Source organism: Branchiostoma floridae, chromosome 13 (assembly GCF_000003815.2).
Source record: "Branchiostoma floridae strain S238N-H82 chromosome 13, Bfl_VNyyK, whole genome shotgun sequence".
Lineage (NCBI taxonomy): Eukaryota > Metazoa > Chordata > Leptocardii > Amphioxiformes > Branchiostomatidae > Branchiostoma > Branchiostoma floridae.
In genome coordinates this window covers 18030739-18049437 of record NC_049991.1, presented here as the reverse complement: position 1 = coordinate 18049437, position 18699 = coordinate 18030739, and the positions used below count along the sequence as shown (strand labels likewise).

Here is an 18699-nt window from a genome sequence, read left to right as displayed (position 1 = left end):
GGAAGCAATTTTTTAGATGCCCAGATTTATGTAGATCTATCTTTTAACGGCATGTGTGCCACACGTGTAAACAAACGCACACAAATCGTATGATTTTTGGTATGATGTCGCTTTCCATAGACTAACAATGTTCTCAAACAGATAGTAAAGTTATTTTAGACGCAACTAGGAAACTACTCACATCCAACATTCGATTTTTGTCAGACACCATCATCATGAACTGTGATGTTTTTACCTTATCTGTCGATTTTACCGGTCAATCCAATATGTATATATTTTAATACGTTTGATAACTGTAAACGATTTTAAGTGTCCTCGTTAAGTATCATGTGGGTACAAGAGCAATATTAATTCAGGGCCCATTTTTGAGTCCTGCTATACTGTACACTTTTAATGGACCAAATAAACCATTATTAAATTAAATCAGGGTTAGAATGTCCGGATCTTCTTCCCTCTGGTGGTGCCTGACAGACATCGAAACGTTGGATGGGAATGCTTGACGAGCATTTAGCAACCTGATGAATTTATTTACTGATGTTCTCTCTCTCCCTCCATGTTTCCGCACACAGATACCACCTGCTGTTCCCCCACCCTATCTGGAACCAGAAGCAGGCAAAGGCACGAGGGGGCCGCTCCACCGCCTAACTGTGACGTCACCGGCACGTGACCTGGCCCTGACCAATCGCCGAACTTTGTGCGAATTTTAATTTGACTGAACACCGTATATAGAAAGCTCTTAGGACTGTTTAAGATATGCATCACTAATTACAAACATCGGTTTTGAGGAAATGTGTATAATGTCAACTCTCATGATACCGCCGAGTACCATAAAGAAATCATATCACTGGACTTCGGTTTGTTGGCGGTGTCGCTATGTTCTAAATTTGATTTGTGTTGAATAACGAAAATAATGGAATGCAGTGGAAGCCAATTAATTGAACGTCGGATAAACGCACACTTCGGTCAATTACACGGAATCCCAAAATCCCGTGGTGGTGCGGTCCAACTGTCCAACTGGGTAACTTCGCATCATCGCACACGCCGGATAATTGCACGGGATTCGTTGGCAAATTGGGTGTGCAATTAAGCGGCTGTAATAGAAATATTATGCAAAAAGAACAAGTATTACTAAAAAGGCATCAAAGCGTATAAATCGTTATTATTAGGCGCTCTGTCAAATCACTCCGACGCAGCGACACCGTCCACGAACCACAGCTCAATTGAGTTACCCTTTCAGATGGCTACATTTAACCCTTAAACTGCCAGAGTTTCAGCCCTCTAAAATGCTATCATTGGCGTTGTCAGAGTTGGCCACTGACCTCCAACAAGAAACCCCAGAACAAGGCCGAAGTCCCTAGCTTCTGGGGTTGGTGCGCTACATACACACAAAGCTGCTATTTCGGGGCAATATGCTATCCCGGATATATCCGCATGCGGGTGTTTATATGTGTGCTGGATACATCCGGGCTTGTCAGTTTAAGGGTTTTAAAAAGAAAGAAAAAAGATACATACAATGAAACATCCTAACGCATCATCTGTGCCTCCAAGGGAAATGTACTTCAGATACGAGTATTAGCAGTGATCATGGTTATCTGCATAACACTGTTATTCTTTTATTCATAAGTCCCGGTATAACTATGAGAGTTGACGATATACCACAATTCAGTATGACAATCCGCATTACTTATCCACATGTGTGACAATATAGGAGGGTTTGGTGGCAAATGAAAATGTTCAATCAACAAGGAATACGTAAAAAAAAAGACGGGAATCAGGGTACGGTATATCACCTTAAACTTTTCCTATAGCTACTGAAACTCCAGCCTTCTTCATAGAAAAATTACACGCCCACATATTATACTCATTAAAGCCAAACAAATCATATTGCAATTTTTGATGATAATATTTAGAACTATTTTCTGAGTGGAAATGTATGATTAACAGTGCTGGTATAGATGTTACAGTACAGAACAGTTATACGCTTATATTGGACCAAACAGTTACACGTTTATATTGGACCAGGAATTTTGTTTACAGCCAATATCGTTGCTCTGATAAAGACACGGAAGATACTTTTGTTGCTTGAATCGTTTTGGTGAGCTTTTGGTAAAGAATCTATCAGTCGGAATAAATTCATCAAATCGTACATTGTTCTGTGGTTTTCTGTATCTGTATCTGTATCTATATAGCCGGTATAACCGCCCTTCGGCGTAACACACCAGCTTCGCAGGCACGCGGCGCGGCAGCAGTTGGTTATATGTGAGTTCGTATACACATGTTTTAAGAAAAGGGAAGAGTCATGTAAACGTTAGATATAGTGATAGCTTAGTTGCAGATGTATTGTTTATTCAATTGTAATACTACATGTTATAGTACTTAGTCTTTATAATTAGTATCCCATCATGGGATTTGCTGCATTTAGCCCACATGGGCAGGAACATGCAAATAAAGATCATTCATTATATTACACCGAAGGACCCGCCACACATAACTTTTGCACATCTATCTGCAAGCGTTCTTTAAACTATCCAGAGAAGATGCCCCTACTGTGCTTGGTGATAACAAATTAATTCCACTCCACGACTACGATAGTTCTGGGGAAATACGAATTTTTGAACACATCAATGGTTGGTAACTCTTGTACTTGGAGTCATGACTGTTTCTTGTTCGTTTTTTAGCTTTTCATTTCAGTGTCTGAATGATATGTGCAAGTAACTGTGGAAAAGATGGTACTAATGCAGAATCAGTCATTACGAAAATATTAAATACCTGTATCAAGATCTTTCAATTTATCCCTTTTAATGTGACGGGAATAAGGATGCCAGTCAAAATAATGATAATTGTAATGACTAGTACACAGTGAAAATTCCAAAATAATCGTTTTTTTTTTCTATAAAGCTAACGTCACGTTTCCAAACCGGGGCCCGGTCGGACTGGTTGTGGAAACGAAGAAATAGAAATGTATACGTAAAACATACAAACATAATGCCCAAGACTTTACGTCTTGTGTAGTCTGGTGTCTTTAATTTCATACATTTCGTTTACGAAAGCTGTCCGACCGGGCCGTGGTTTGGATTTGTGGCGTAGCTATAGGCCTTAATAGGATGCTGAAACTCTGATAAATGATACTAAAAAGAGTTTGTTACTTTTATATGTCTCCACAAGACGGAAAGCACCAGGATACAAAAGTTGCCAAAGATTCCCTGCCCCAGATAAATCGTATTTACCGGCAGTGCACAAGAACAGCATGGACACCGCGCGTCGCGCCTAGGTGTTACATGTACACACTGTGAACATCGCGAACATTCGTGGGGTTCTAGCTAGCGGGGTGGGTAAATAGACGTTGTGTGGGGCAGATAGATGGGCAGGCGTAGCCTCTACCAGGCTCCGTGGATCGGTAGAATCATTATCCTCAGTCTAGGGCAGGCGGGCGGGAGGGTTGGTGGTAGACTCTACCAGGCTTCGTGGATCGGTGGTCTAATTGTAGAAATTGGACAAATAGAATCTATAGTGCGCTAGGGGAGTTAGCCGGCCAGAAGAGTACGTTTCCTCACCTCGTGGTGAGGATAATGATTCTACCGATCCACGGAGCCTGGTAGAGGCTTGGTTGGTGGAACCTGCGCGGGTAACCCAATCTCCAAGCAGATCCTGCAATAGCACAAGACGGTACAAAACTGGCCAAGGAGTGTAGTCAGCCAAAAGTTGTCCATTTGCCAAAACACAAGTTTAGTTTTACAACTTTTATTGCAACACATAAGGTATTGCAGCTGATGGCTGATGGCTATCATTACATAGGACAAGCAGCTGTAGTAAAATCTGGGCACACTATTAAAAACTTAACAACATAAACTTCTGCAAGCAATTCTTTACTACAATATTATAGCGTATTCGTCTAAAAAAAACACTACTAAGCCAGCTACACTGCTCTGCCAGCTTTTGATACCACCTTATGCCACCGTAGTATCTACTTGCAGGCAAATGGTCACATTTTGGCTGACTACATTCCTTGGCCAGTTTGGTACTGTCTTGTGCCATTGTCGGATCTGCTTGGAGATTACGGGCGACCTTCCAGAAACACACACACTGTCACCCGAAACCGGTTTCAGGCGGGCGGGCGCACGGGACATTTCTGCCGCGCTTTCCGCGCTGATAGTGCTCGCCCGGCTGTTGCACCCTTTCCAAATAAGTCCGCGTGCTGGAAAGTGGACTCCGTCACTGCCGACTCCCAAAGGACGACCCTTCCGTGGTTTTCTCAGAAGGTTTTTGCACGTCAGAGGGACACAAAGAAGCGGTTCCCCAAGGATTTACCCTTCAGAAGACGCTCTGACGCAAGGTAAGGTGGCGACGTGCGAGCAGGAAGCCGCCAATGCTTCTAAAACTCGGTGTACATTTTGAAAAGGGCAAGCTCGGGATGCCAAAGCTCAGCCTATATAAAACTGTGTAACATGTGTGCGTGCAGCTGCCATTCTAAACTTCGCATCGCAATTCTCTCCCCCTCGTACGTATAAACAGGCAACGTTTTAAAAGCGAGCTGTTAGAAATAGCCGGAGTTTTCTGTCAAAGCGGACAGCTTGAGCATGTTTTGAGATGGTTTGTCCAGATGCACTTGTTATCGTTTCCTATAGGAAAGATTTTCATTCCGAGAATATCCACCGCGTAACCTGAACCATTGGAGACAGATGATGTGTTGGTAGTACCGTACTGTACCGGACCAGGTCATCCGTTTGGAAAGACGCTAAAATACACCTGTGATACGTCATTATCTTGGCTAGAATGATATTCTCCTTAGCCGATGTCCTAGGTCCGCAAGAAAACATCTGTCATGGTTAAACATTGATATTGTAAGGCATATCCAATGACCCCTGTTTATTTAAAATTGTTTTCCTGCGAAAACGTTGAACCCTAGGCCTTATACCAGCAGTGCCAATGAAATCCCGACCCTCGGTAAACCTAAGTGAATTATAGTAGTAAGCTTGTAATTTAGATAAGAAAACTTGAGCATAAACTTGAGGTAAAACGCATCTTTAGAATGGTTTATTTCATCTTAATTTAAAAGATAATAGACTAAAACTGACAGAAAGAACTCCAGAACGACCTGTACATGTCAAGACCGTAACAGTTGCTAATATGATATTCTTCTAGCTTTGTCAATATACTCTTCGCGCCTGCGTTCCTAAAATAATATTTATGAACAGCAACATAGTTTACGTGTAAAATTTGGCGAAAACCCACACGTACATGTATGTGGCTAGTAAGCCCATGTACTAGGGCTGTTTCCAGGACCCGTCCCTTCGTCCTATGATGGAAATTTGGTCGAAGGACGGAAAATAATTCTACTCCACCCGTCCCCAAAATGACATGAAACTGTTGTAAATGTACTTTCATAAGCTTAAAATTACATTTTCAACCATGAAAATCAATACCATGGGCTTTCAAACAATAAGTGGGACGGAAAATAAATTTCAACTTGGAGACATCCCTGCCATGTACCCTATCCCGCTATAGGACGGTCCGTCCCTTGATCTTTCGGTGCCATTAATAACCCGTGTGGATAGAGGACAGACCAAAATAGCCGCCGCGACGACCTCTGACATTGCGTTGCTTTAGGGGCCAGGGCTTCTGCAAAATTCCTACGTCATCACTTAGGAGCAAATCAGAAGGCTTAAATACCGTATGAACGTGTATGTGAAACGTGCAGTGGATGAGTCAATTAGTCAGATTTTGTTAACTATCCTCTGTTTCATATTTAGAAACACACATGTAGTTCGTAACCAGTTTATTTTGTTTGTGTTTTTAAACGAAAAATGACAGTTTAAATGGATCACCCAGTGACAAATGGAAACTCCCGTTGACAATAATGTACCTATGTATTGAACGGGAAAGTTGAATTCCCACCCTCCCCATGCACAATTGATCTACGTGATGGTGACCTTGAAAAGTGACACTACAAGAACCCAAGATGGCCGCCATTGCAACATGTTACAATGTTCTATTACGTTAGTAATGAATGCAATATTTCAGATTTTGGGCTCGTCAAGTATTCATCTAAACGCAAGACGCGAATTTAGGATATAGCTAATTGAATGACTCTAACACACTAACGGCAAGCTATAGAACTACGAAAACAACCAGTAAAGTCATGGCGGATGTTTTGTAACTTAAACGTGTTGCCATACTCCCCCAGTTCGGTCGAATGAAAGGGTTCCTTGGTAGGAAGTTGAAGTTTAGGTTGGCACACGGCCGGGCAGCATTTCAATAACGCCTCGACTTGCGATGTTTTCGGAGTTGTAAGCGTTGTTATGGCTGCCTTAAACCGGCTCTAGCCAGAACCTGACAAGGCAGTCACATGTGCGAACGCCTTCGTTGTACCGCTTTGATTTGGAACGTTTGTGCGAGAGCCGAAAAAGTACAAGATAATTTGTGAAACAGCTTTGTTTATTTTTGCAGCTCCAGTAATCCGCGCACGCTACAGATTAGTACAAAATTAGACAGAATCAGGAGAAGGGGGAGGGGGGCGGTGGCATGGAGAGGAGGCCATTGACCTCCTCTTATTTCACTGTTCCTATAAACCTGACGAGACCAAAATCGACATCCAAATATATTCCCAGGAATTTCATACGTACATTACATCGACGGAAACTTTTTAACATCAAACCTCATTTCGTAACCAAGCTTTAAGCTTAAGGGTGTGTTTCATGACATGGTAAGAGATGAACCGTGGAAAATTAGTCGTGGGAGGGGGGCATGTTCGATGTACATGTACCATGTACCAGAAATATGCACCTTTAACTTCGTCATGTTCAACATGTAAGGAAAAACAAGGGTGTCCGTGCGGCGGGTTTGGTGCGGACAAACATTTCACGTGGCCGCGAGGAGACTTTAAATTTAGATACGTTGTTTGAGGAGCGTGTTGACATTCCAGCGCCATATTGCACGGGGCTACTGGTGATTCACTTGTACCCCTTTCCACCGAGGCGGCGAGCATTGATCGTCTATTATGCTGCCATAAACAATCCCTTACCTAGCTGCAACCAATTAATCTCGAACCAGATCCACGGTGCGTAATGTATAGTATCAAACTTCTCCGGTGCCCGTTTGACTCCCTTTAAGCCGGCTATACTCCCTGGCCAGCTTTGATACTATCTTATGGCACCGTAGGATCTGCTTTGAGATTAGCAACCAATACCATTGATGGAAAGTGCATCTTTTGTGTGTTTTCTTGTCCTTTAGATCATGAACATCGATGAAAGTTCAAGGTCATACAAATACAATTTGGGCCGCTTAACGGTGGTTTAAATGGTCTGCATCCAGTGGAACATGGACCTTATTAATCCCATTTTGATAAGATTAAAATGATATCGAATAATAGACAAATTATTGCCTTAATAAGAATCACAACAACAACTGGATTTATTTGTTATGGAACCTTATCTGTGTTGGTAGTTACCATGATAGTACAATGCTAAACTTCTTCCAGCACGGAGGTATGGTGGTGATTGGTCATCAGTAGTATTGATCCTGAAAAAGGCGACAGTGGTCTTAAAAAATTAATTCGTGTGTACCCTAGCTTTGTGTTGGAAGAACATCTAGCGCTGTACAGTGTATTAAACAGTGAACGAAAGGTATGAAAATACACGAACATCCCCTTGTTGTCTGCTTGTTCCATTACAATAAGTGGGCATATTGGAAGAAAAAAACGGTCCCACTCCTACGCTATTGTAAACCGATTTTCTTAATAATTAAATTGTACATTTTATTTCAACCGAATGTCATTTTGATTGGAACGCAAAAAAAACATGCTAAACGTAAGATAAAATTGTATTTCAACGAAACTCGTTGAGCACGGTTCGTCAACAAATCGCTGGTCGCTCTTTGTCACAGTCTCTTGTGAAAACGGAGTTATTGGTTATTGGGTGGGCCGACTACTCACTCTTTGCAGCCAGGGGCTGAATTGCGAGGAGCTTACAATTGGCGGGGCTAAATCGCAAGGGTCTGGAGCGAGCTGCCATTCGGCGCCACTCAGGTGACCATAATACGACAGTAATTGCCCCAGGTGCGGTCAAGGTACTGTAGGTTTTGAACCACTCGCACCGCACCATCGCACATGTGGCGGGTTCTTTAACGTGCCTGGGGTATACGTATGGCTATCCCCAGACACGGGACCTCCATTTAACGTCCTATCCAAGGGACGGAGTACTATTGTCAGGGGTTGTATGTTTGTGTATCGTACAGGAAAAGGAAAAGAGTTCGCTACCCTTTCTTTTCTTTCTGAAAGATGCCTGAATGCGTCAGTTGTTTCCTTTTTCCTGTCGGATAGATGCTTCATGTGTACATCAATTGAATATGTTAACAATAAGCTGGGGAAGGTCGCACCAGTTAAAACATCCTCAGGGACTTCCTGAAAGGGTACAAGCCTTCGCTAGGGCGCTGTGCTCTAAACAGCATTCTGTTGTATTCAGATAGTTCAAAAGGGATGGAGAGGGGGCGCATGTGATCCGGAAGGACTTTCATGTCCTCGTGCTATTTGTGACTTTTCCACTAGAGGCCTCGTTAACGCTTTGACCACTGACCCGACAGGATTTTGGTTATAAACGAATCTTTGAAAGAAGAACTTTTGGCAGTTTGCTGTTTTTGTATCAGACGTTTGTATCATACAAATATTCCAATTACAAAAGACAATTTTCGCCCCCTAGCGTTCGTGGTCTGGTGGAAATGGAGCCTATCAAGGCAGGTCCCTCGGGGTTGGGATTAGGTACAAAGCTTTGTGTTAATATGCACTGAGAGTTGAAATATTCTTTTTTTTTCAAAAGAACTGAAGGAAAGAGCCGTTAACAAGGCTGGGAAGCTGAAAACAAACGGATTACAAATAATTTGAAGTAAGATTTCTGTAATACAATATTACAGAAATATTAAATGTGCTCATATTACTAATCAAACAAAAAATAGTAGCATATTCTTATGAATTTGATTGTGTTGTCTAAACGACGCAGAAACACGCTGGTCCGTTGCTAGGCTATTCTTCTCGTTGCTATGCTAATAGGCCACACCCACAGGCGGATCTGAAGTGCCGCAAGGCATATATACAGAAAGCAGCAGAAGTATTTCCCAAGATTACGATCGATTAGTTTATGATATAAATTAACAAAAGTACATACATGAAAAATGAAAATGTCAGCATTGAAACGACGTAAAACTCAAAAAGTGTCAGTGCAATACAGTGCTCAAATCCTGGCTTTCACGGGACGTGGCAAAAGTCACTTTCGGTCGCTGAACTCTGAACCCCACCAACTTTTTTTTCTCATTTACGTTGGAATCAAACATTTATACCCTTATCTAAGCTCAAACTTTCTAAAATCAATTTCTACTGTGTAGTTTTTTTATGTCTGATACATTTAAAATTATGTTCCTATCTACCGATACTTTTTTCTCCCATAATTCCTGAACGCACCGATAGAAAAATAAATACGAAAATCAAGACGGCGGGCGGCTTTTGCTCTTTCAAGTGGAGTAGTTTTTGTTTCATTTTACCGGTAGGATCGGAAGATATCGGTCAAAATATGAAATGTGCACTTTATTCAGAGTTTCCACGCCGAAAAAGAGATGTTTTGAAGCTATAATGAGGCGGTGTTGGCATAGATGACAGAGCCTTATTAGCGCCCCTTTGTCTTCGCGGGCACTTTCATGCAAATCATCTCTTTGTGCCTGTGCTGGGAGCGGGGTTTTCAACTGTAAATCAAAGTCTCTGAAATAGTTTGGTGTGTGTATCAGGCCTTTTGTGCCCTTGAAATGTTATACTTTTAAAATGGTTGTAAAGTCCGGAATCAATTCAGCCGCGGCTGCCATTTCTTGACTTGTATTATGCAATAAACCAGTATTATTTATTTTGCCCTGTAAGTTACAAGCAAGGAGTTTTGATCAAAGCTGCTTGTTTCAAGCTAGTTTTGGACGAACCACGTTTTTTTCACTATCGTTCCGTTATTTGATTTGATTGTGTATTAAACGCAACTATATTCTGGACATCGTTGACGTGAATCAGACTTAAGTTTTCATCCCCCTAAGTTGTGTGTGTTTTGTGTATTTTTCCTTCTTTATTCTGTTTTTGGGTCGAGTTTCCGTGACTTGGGAAATCAAACATGGCGCCCGCCGGTTCATCTCAGGTCAATGGGATAGTCTACTGTATTGTGGTGGGAAATGTTGCGTGTGGTTTCGGATTGTTTTCTTCATTAAACTAAACAGAACATAAGTTAATTAATTGCAGGACTTTTTTTTTTTCAAAATGACCAGGACACATTTCAAAGAATATGTGACTCGATTAGATAATTGGTCTCAAAATAAATGGTGCCTGTGTTTTTTTAATGTACAACTCACCCATGCTGCTACAAATGATGTTACCCAAGCGGGATGATTGTTGTCAAAAACTGACGGCGTCGGTAATTCCAAGGAGCTTTTATCATTCGTAACAGTTTACAAAGCACCATTTTGAAAAGGTCTAAAATGCCAGTTCAGGATTACAAATAAACTTTAAGGTTGGTCTACAACCTGGGCTATGATTGGAGAGAAAAACGTACAAACTGGGACTGGCCATGGACAGTTCAATAAATGGTGTCTTCTATTTGAGCACACTGGCGTTCGGTGCAACTAATTCGTTCCAACTGTTGCGCTATCTTGTTCTATTTTATCGGAAGGAACTTTCAAACCGTATCCTGTCAATAATTTGTCGCTGAAAAGTGGCTTGGTAAAGCTGTTTATATTACAAATACGTTCAGTTCGGAATAGTTTACTACTACTAGCGCCATATTGTATCTTTTGCCGTCGAAACACAGCATAAATCGTCTAACTTCACCAGCGGCGAGCTGATATTTTTTTGATGATGGAATAGCTTTGGGCAAGGCTCCTTGCTTTGGGTATTTCTATCATAAGATGGACAAAACTATACTGAAAATCTTGTTGGTTTTGTGTCAGGCAACGAATTGGTATTGTTAAAACGTGCTAATGTAATAACAATTGAACCAGCGGCAGGTAACGCATATGAATAGCGACGTTGACACAGGGGAGATATCGTAACATAAACATTACTACGGCCCGCCTTTTAAATTTTCAACCAATCACAGACAGTTTCCAATGGAGACAACAGTTACTGGCATCTAATTATCATCAATATTCATGTCCCACAAGTGGGGATTTTTCATGCCCTTTTGGACCATCGTGAAAAAGGGAAATCTAGATCAGAGGTTTTAGAAGAACAGAGCCTGTAGAGAATAACCTGTCATTCTACATACTCTCATCTTCATGACTACCGTGTCCCCCCAACGACCTGGAGGTCAAGGGACTAGGTAGGTATGGCCAGGTATGTAGGTATATATCCGCTGCAGTTACATTATTAGCGACATCACTATCCTAAAATCCAGCTTTATTGCGTCACGTAATAGTAAGACTAAGAGTGTTTGCGAAGAGGTTATTCTTCAACCCTTTGAAGATTGTCCTGTAGGAAAGGCACTTAACACGGATTACCTCACTTCACCCAGGTGAAAACTGTGACGATATGCCAATGTCCAGTGTTTGAGTAGAGCTACACGTCGATGCCATGACACGTATCGAAAAGACAAGGGGTCCTTCCTAACACGAGTAGTCCAAACCTGATCGTCTTATTGACGTACAATACTCGGAGCCCTTGCAGCGTAATGCGGTCAGGAACATTTTAATGAAGAAGAAATGATTTCCTTCTGTCTCATCGAAATCAGAGTTTGGTCATCATGCACCAACGTAGTTTTACATATGCAGCATCGTGCCAAGATCATTAGAAGTTTTTTTTTTCTTTTTCTTGTAAACATGCGACCTTCGTGACGTTTAGAGGAACGGATCACAAAGCGGCATGTCACAAAAGAGAACATGAGAAAAAATAATGATAATAATCACGAGGACGATTTTTCTTCATAACGTTTATGATAACCGTAGTAATCAGACCTTGTCGGCAATTTTGAAAATAGTGTATGTCTTTGATGCCTGAACTGCAGCTAATACATATAGCGGTCCACAACTAGTTTGCGTCCTTACATTTTCCTTCAATTGTACAATACAATATACAAGGACCTTGTTGTATATTTTGGACTGTACAGCCATAAATGTTTGTTATTGTATTAGTATTCGACATTGTCAGTTTTAATTTCCCTAGATATGGTAGTGATACTCATACAAGCAGCTGCAGCTTTCACCATTGCATCTTGTACCTTTTCATGTACCCTTTTGACAAGGCACACAGAAGATTAGCCTGTGTTTGCACAATCTCTCGCTGGCTGGGGTTAATGACCCCCTCCCCCCTGGTCGTGGCAACTGTAAGGCCTGCCGCTAGGAGCGCCATTTTAGTCAGGGTACACACGAGGTGTGTTAGAAAAAAGGAAAGAAATCGACAAAGATGTCAAATAATCCATTGGGATTATTTCTAGTAATTACTTTCGTTACTGTAACTTAGTGTAAGCCCTGCAATACCCCATGAGACGTTCAATAATTACTCTGAATTAGATTTTGAAGTGATGGGTAAAAAGAGTTTTGGAACAAAATCGTTTAAACTATGAGTGTTTGAATCTATCACTTTTAGCTACTTTGGTCTAGCTCGCTAAATCTTCATGTATATAATGATCTACATCTCGACGGCAGTCATCGTAAACCCTGCTTGCACGCATATCGATATAAAATATCAAGTTAATAATGATGATAAAATATTAAGAAGAATATCTATCCGAGCATGTAAGACGTGAATGTATTTTTATTGTATAATATACGTGTGAACTGTAGATATGATATTTCCAAACCAACATTTAGCAGTATTTCGCTCGTGTGACCAACCCAAAGAAGCATATTATGATGCACAGGACATCAAGTGACACCATGCTTTTATTCGTTAGTCCTAATGGGAACATGTCTTGACGAATAAGTGCACCAAGGAGCATATATACTGGATATGGTTCCGGAATGACTCTCCAGTTACTTATCATTGTGGATGAAGGATGTCAAGTGACGTCACAGTGACGCACATCCTCTCACGTCACGGGTACAAAAAATAGATCGAGGCAGCGTATTTCCTTGAGCAAAGAAAGTAACTTCAAAGAGTTGTATTTCTTTACTAGGCACACGAAAACCAGGCTAATACTTTTGCCATTCTTCTTCTGTGCCTCTTATAAAACATCTCCCTGAAGCCCATAGACAAGTGACGGTCCAAGAATTGCTTCATAGACAGTAGATAAATTCTGTATTTTCCATCTAAACATTCCTTGCTGTTTTCTATACGTAAGCGATATATATTTCAAGATAACCCAATATAGACTTCGTGATAACGTCATTTACCACATTTAAACCCCTACCTACTTCCTGGCCCGCCGCTAATGTGTCATACCTATAGTTGGCTGACGTGTTGACATTCTCAAGTTGTGTTTATTTTTCACAGAAACCCAGATTACGTTTCTTGAAATTGAAATGTTCGCTTTCCGTGCTACAGAATCTTCCAGAGAATGTAATCATGACTTGTCTATTCATCCTACGTTTTTTTTTTACAAAAAGAGAACCACTTTCCTTTGAACATCTCAGAAAATGTGCGATCTTTGATCTTTCACTATTTCAGAAAAAAGTTTATGTTGACAAGCTAGGATTTAGAAACATGACTCAGCATCTAAACTAGAGTAGTTATATGGCTTTCACTGTCTGTTTGTCTTTTCGTCTATTACTTGCAATTAGCCTTCGGCCAAGATTTTGCAATAAACTTATTGATATATTGATGTGTTGATCTATTGACCATCTAAATTTATCAATTAATTGAAGTTCAAATTCAATTCCGGAAGATTAAGAAAAAAATAAGGAAAACATATGTTATCGTTTTGACGTCATCACTCCGGTATTTGTGTCCTTGGACTCATCAGATATCAGGCACAGTTTTCCCCGGCTCGGTTTCAGCCCCTAGCTATTATATCGAAGTTCACAAACAACCGCGCACTCTGTGCTGACAAGAGTCGTCTTCTTAATCAGAGGAAAATACGTCTGCTGGCACAGGTTTTGGCCCTGACTTATCCCGCGGCTATCACTTTCAGGTTCGCCGACTCATACTTACGTATTGCGGCACGCTTACATATACGTACAAGAACTGTAAAGTACAGCGCAATGCATTCACGCTGCAATGATCAATTAGTGGAAAAAGACTTATATTTGGCATTTAATGGAAAAAGACATATATATTGGCTAAAGTTTTGTCCCTGAGCCTTTCCCGCGGTTTTCACAGTATTCGACAGAAATCCTATCATCCATTGTGTGTATGCACGCACGGAATATTTGATACTGACGTAATATGACGTATCCTAGACATGAATTGTCTTGTTAATGAGAGGAAAAGACCTGCACATGTGTTGGTAAAAGTTTGTCCTTGGCTGGTACTTGTCAGGTAGCTATCATTTTGTTTTTAATCAGAGGAAAAGGTTTGTGTTGGCAAAGGTTTTGTCCCTGAGTCTTGAAGGTTCACAGACACGGGCACTATATTAGGACACAAACCTAGTCCTTCGTTGACGTTGTATCCGACGTATGCTTTCATACTGACGCAACGTGATGTATCCTGACATGGATAATCTTCTTAATCAAAGGAAATGACTTATGTTGGCAAAGGTTTTCTCCCTGACTATTGGCCCACAGTTTTTTTATCATTCTTTTATTGATGATAAAAAACATAATGTTACAATGCGAAAATCATGACAAACATGCAAACTAAAGACACACATAAGTAACAACAAAACTGAAACCTAAAATCCGAGAACAGAAAGTAGTCTATGATCACAAAATGTCTTGAGAACCGCTATCATTGCAAACAAAAGATTATATGCCACATTTTTTACTTGAAGGTTCACAGCCACAGGAACTATATTACGACACAAACCTAGTCATTCTCTGACGTTTTATCCGACGTATGTTTTCATACTGACGTAATGGGACGTATCCTGACAAAAACAATCAGAGGAAACGACTTGTGTTTTGACAATGGTTTCTCCCTGACTCGTACTTGCCCCTCGGCACGCTTCCCAAGGTTCCCACGGCATAGCGCACGTCACGTCCGATCGAACCGCAGACGACAAACACGCCACATCTTGCGCCCACGTTACTGTCATAACCTCGACGGCAGACTTCTCTGTGTGTTTCATGCTATTTTGATGAATATGTTGTTGTTCTTGCTGTTGTTTTAGGTACACAATGGTACCAATTATTGACTGCTTGAAGATTAGGAAAAATCAATTGCTTATCATCAGTACAAACATTAAATTGATAAAAAAAATCAGAAAGATTAAAAAGTATGTTTCGCTCTATGGCAACATCTTCTTAAAAAACTATGGAGGTGTCTGTGTATATAAATTGCTATCTTGTTATATTTTCTTGAATTTTGTACGTACATATTCTCCTTTTCGTTTTACTATGTGTCAGTTGGTGCCTAAAATAAGGAATAATAAGGAATTAATTGGATTAATTAGAAATAATTAGATTACATATGCAAAAAAGTCATTATTTTGTAACGTTACTTTAAGTTGCAGTTCTGGGTACCATCCTAATTCTACCGGGGCTCCTTATACTCACTATCCTAAAAACAATTTTCTAGGGTTGTAAGGAGCCCCGATAGAAAAAGGATGGTACCCATGCCGCCCACCGAGAAACCCGGTGTTAAGGCTATCCCCTTAAGCATCGCGCTGTTGATCATGATATATTTTCTGGTTGCCGCTGACGTACGCTCTGACCCACACAGCGGAAAACGTCCGACACCGCGCTCTGGAATGTGCTAGGTTCACAAGTGCAGCCCAATACATTCCGCTAGAGGGGTGTCCAATACCACCGACGAAAATAAACACCAATATTTTCTTTAAACAAGCACTACAAAGATTCAAAAAACTTTGGCATTTCACATTGTACTAGTAATCTAATCTTCCCAAAATGACAGTTTTAATATACATGTAGTACATTCTTGGCGACTTATTGTAACAGTATTAAAATCTTATGCTACTGCTCCTCCCCCTTGATATAATGGAACATTCCACTTACAAGCAACACACAAGAGTCAGGGTGAAGTTATGTATGGGGGTGTCTTCAGGCTTGTTTTTGCACCACATGCCTTATAAGGAATACTTCTGCGGTCGTCTGGTGGTTTGGGCACACGCCTAGGTTTATTCAAGATAACCGTTGAAAATAACTTTTGACGTTATTTCCCCCACTAGATATTTCCTCCCCGTATATATATTTCTTGTGCAGTTGCTACTCCCGTACGTAGCTGTGCATGTTGTGTTGTGCCGGCCCCTCGGCTAACCGTCTTGCTTTGCACTAGGCTGTGGAGTTGCTGTGCACGTCTGACCATTACTTTGTCTGCAGTGTGTGTGAACCAACCAACCAGTTACAATGGATTATGCGCTGGGTAAGCATGCCACACACACACAACTTTTATTTTTATTTTTATTTTTCTCTTTCTCTTTTTATTTTGTTGTTACAATATAATTCCGTCAACTGCTTTTGAAATATGATTGTCTTAAGTAAAAGAGTGGATGGAATCAGCAATATATGTGGTGCTATGTTGATATATAATGCATATAAGTGCGTTTTTCATATGTGTGTTTTGTAATTGTTGAAAAAAAATTGCATATATGAATTCAATAGAAACATGATGTTGCTTTATATTAATGAGCCTGATGCGAAGTATCATGCTAAATTATATCATTGTGCACATGTGATTTGGTATAATGTGAAAAAAAAATCTTAAAATTTTTTTTTTTTTTAATTCACTGTAGCTTAGTTCTCCTTATGTATGACTGGAAAATGCATAGTTGATGTAGAAAGGCATGCCACATGTTGTTTGTTCAGAAGTGACATGCTATGTATCATGATGTGAAGTTTGAACCTAGTGTAGGATGTATGTTATATTATCTTTCGTCAACAATCATAACTTTTCGAAAATTTAGTTCTTCACTGCTTTATGATACATATTGAAGAGAAATTCTCTTACACCAGATGTTTTTAATCACAACTTTTGGGAATAACTCCACCATTTTCGTTCTTTCGCGTTGTTGTTTTCCAAGTGAAGGATGACTATATTTCTCTTGCTTACTAATGTAATTCTCTAGCTTCCGAACTTAATTTGTATTCCAAGTCAGGGATGGAAATATTTTTCTTGCTTACTAGATGTAATTCTCTAGCTTACGAATGCAATTTGTTTTCAAAGTCAGGGATGGATATATTTCTATAGCTTACGAATGTAATTCTCTAGCTTCCGAAAGTAATTTGTTTTCCACGTCGGGGTTGGATATATTTCTCTAGCTTAATACCCCCTTCCAACTACGACGGCGCTCTCACTGCGCTCTCTCTGCGACCTATAAATTGACAGATCGCTCAACGAATTGTATAGAAAAAAAACGAATCTTTTCACACTTCGTGTTTTTTTTTGTCTTCTCAGTCACACCTTTACGTTTTGTGTGATACACCCAATATGAAAGTGAAGGTTACACATATCCTATATATGTCGCAGTGAGAACGCAGCGCGATCGCCGTCTAGTGGAACTGGGGTATTACGAATGTCTTCAGAAATTCGCACGGTTGATGTACGATGGCAGGGCGCACTGTTTAGACACGCGAGCCCCGCAGCCTGTGAGAAACGATGTGAGGAGAGTAAAGGTTACCCGGGCAGCTACGCGGTGTTTGTGTGAGCCATAAAGAACACAGAACTTAAGTGAAAGGCGCCGGAAACGGCACAGCCGTGTTTACTTGGGATGCACGAAGGCTGGCAAAGCCCAAGGGGCGATTCAAGATGGATTGTAACTTAATGTAAGGAAGAAGGGAATGTGTGGAAAAAACAACATTACGCCGAAAGTATGGGAAAAGAAAATTACACAAAGAAGGAGGAAGGTACACGTCAATACATGACGTCATACAGTGGGCGTTCTTTCCAACTTTCATCAAAAGATTATTTAGAAATCCGTTGCTTAAGAACGAAATGCTTATCAATAATTAGAGCAAATGGAAGACTACGTTGTGATATTCTGGTTCATGTACAGTAATTGACAGAAAACAATTCGACTTACTTTTTCCTTGTACTACTCGCTCTTTCGTTCACCCTCTGACTTATCCCCCTCCCTCCCAAACAGGTGCGATGGCCCACAAGGACTACGTGGCGATGTACGAGTTCATGTACAGCCTGCTGACGGAGAAGATGGAGAAGACGTACAAGGAGGTTCAGGACGGGACCTACACGGAGGCGGGCATCCTGCTAGGGACCGACATGGGCCGTGTGCTGTACTACCTGCCCGACTGCGTGCGGGACGACGTGCGGAGGACCATCAACGACAAGCACTTCCGCACGCGCTACTACCAGCACAAGACCAACAGGCCCATGCTAGAGTACCTCGAGGGCGTCGAGCGGGGAATAGAAACTGTCCTGGCGTCCGCGGTAGGCTAACGTTGTCAAGAGAAAAAACAACATGACAGACGAAAAGAACATGAGAGGAAAAACATCACAGAGAAACAGACGGCGAAACAAGGATAAGACTGGGCCAACAGTAAACAGTGTAATTTTCCTATAGAAGTGTTATATGCGGTAGGCGAATATTTACAAGAAAAGAAAAAACATGACAGAGAAGAAAAGCATGACAGACAGTGAAACAAACAGATAGGAAAGACTGGGCCAACCTCAGACAGTGT

At 40.9% G+C, this 18699-nt stretch overlaps 2 protein-coding genes across 4 annotated transcripts in view; both read left to right on the top strand.

The window, feature by feature from the left end:
* LOC118429523 overlaps positions 1–950 on the top strand; it is a 3107-nt gene extending 2157 nt beyond the window's left edge. For both annotated transcript variants that reach the window (XR_004832737.1, XM_035840023.1), the window contains exon 2: positions 570–950. Coding sequence is in view for 1 of the 2 variants with exons in the window: in XM_035840023.1 (XP_035695916.1) it covers positions 570–645 (76 nt within the window). In the remaining variant the exon portion in view is untranslated. The remainder of the gene's footprint in view (positions 1–569) is intronic.
* A 3151-nt stretch (positions 951–4101) lies between these two features.
* LOC118429491 lies at positions 4102–18493 on the top strand. Of its 2 annotated transcripts, XM_035839990.1 has the most exons (3): positions 4102–4333; positions 16340–16426; positions 18147–18493. In XM_035839990.1, exons 2-3 carry the CDS (start codon positions 16411–16413, stop codon positions 18455–18457), a joined length of 327 nt encoding a protein of 108 aa, XP_035695883.1. In that variant the 5' UTR covers positions 4102–4333; positions 16340–16410; the 3' UTR covers positions 18458–18493. The 2 variants fall into 2 exon arrangements, with proteins under 2 accessions (XP_035695883.1, XP_035695882.1); XM_035839989.1 differs by lacking the exon at positions 4102–4333 and having other exon boundaries at positions 16177–16426.
* Positions 18494–18699: the final 206 nt, after the last annotated feature.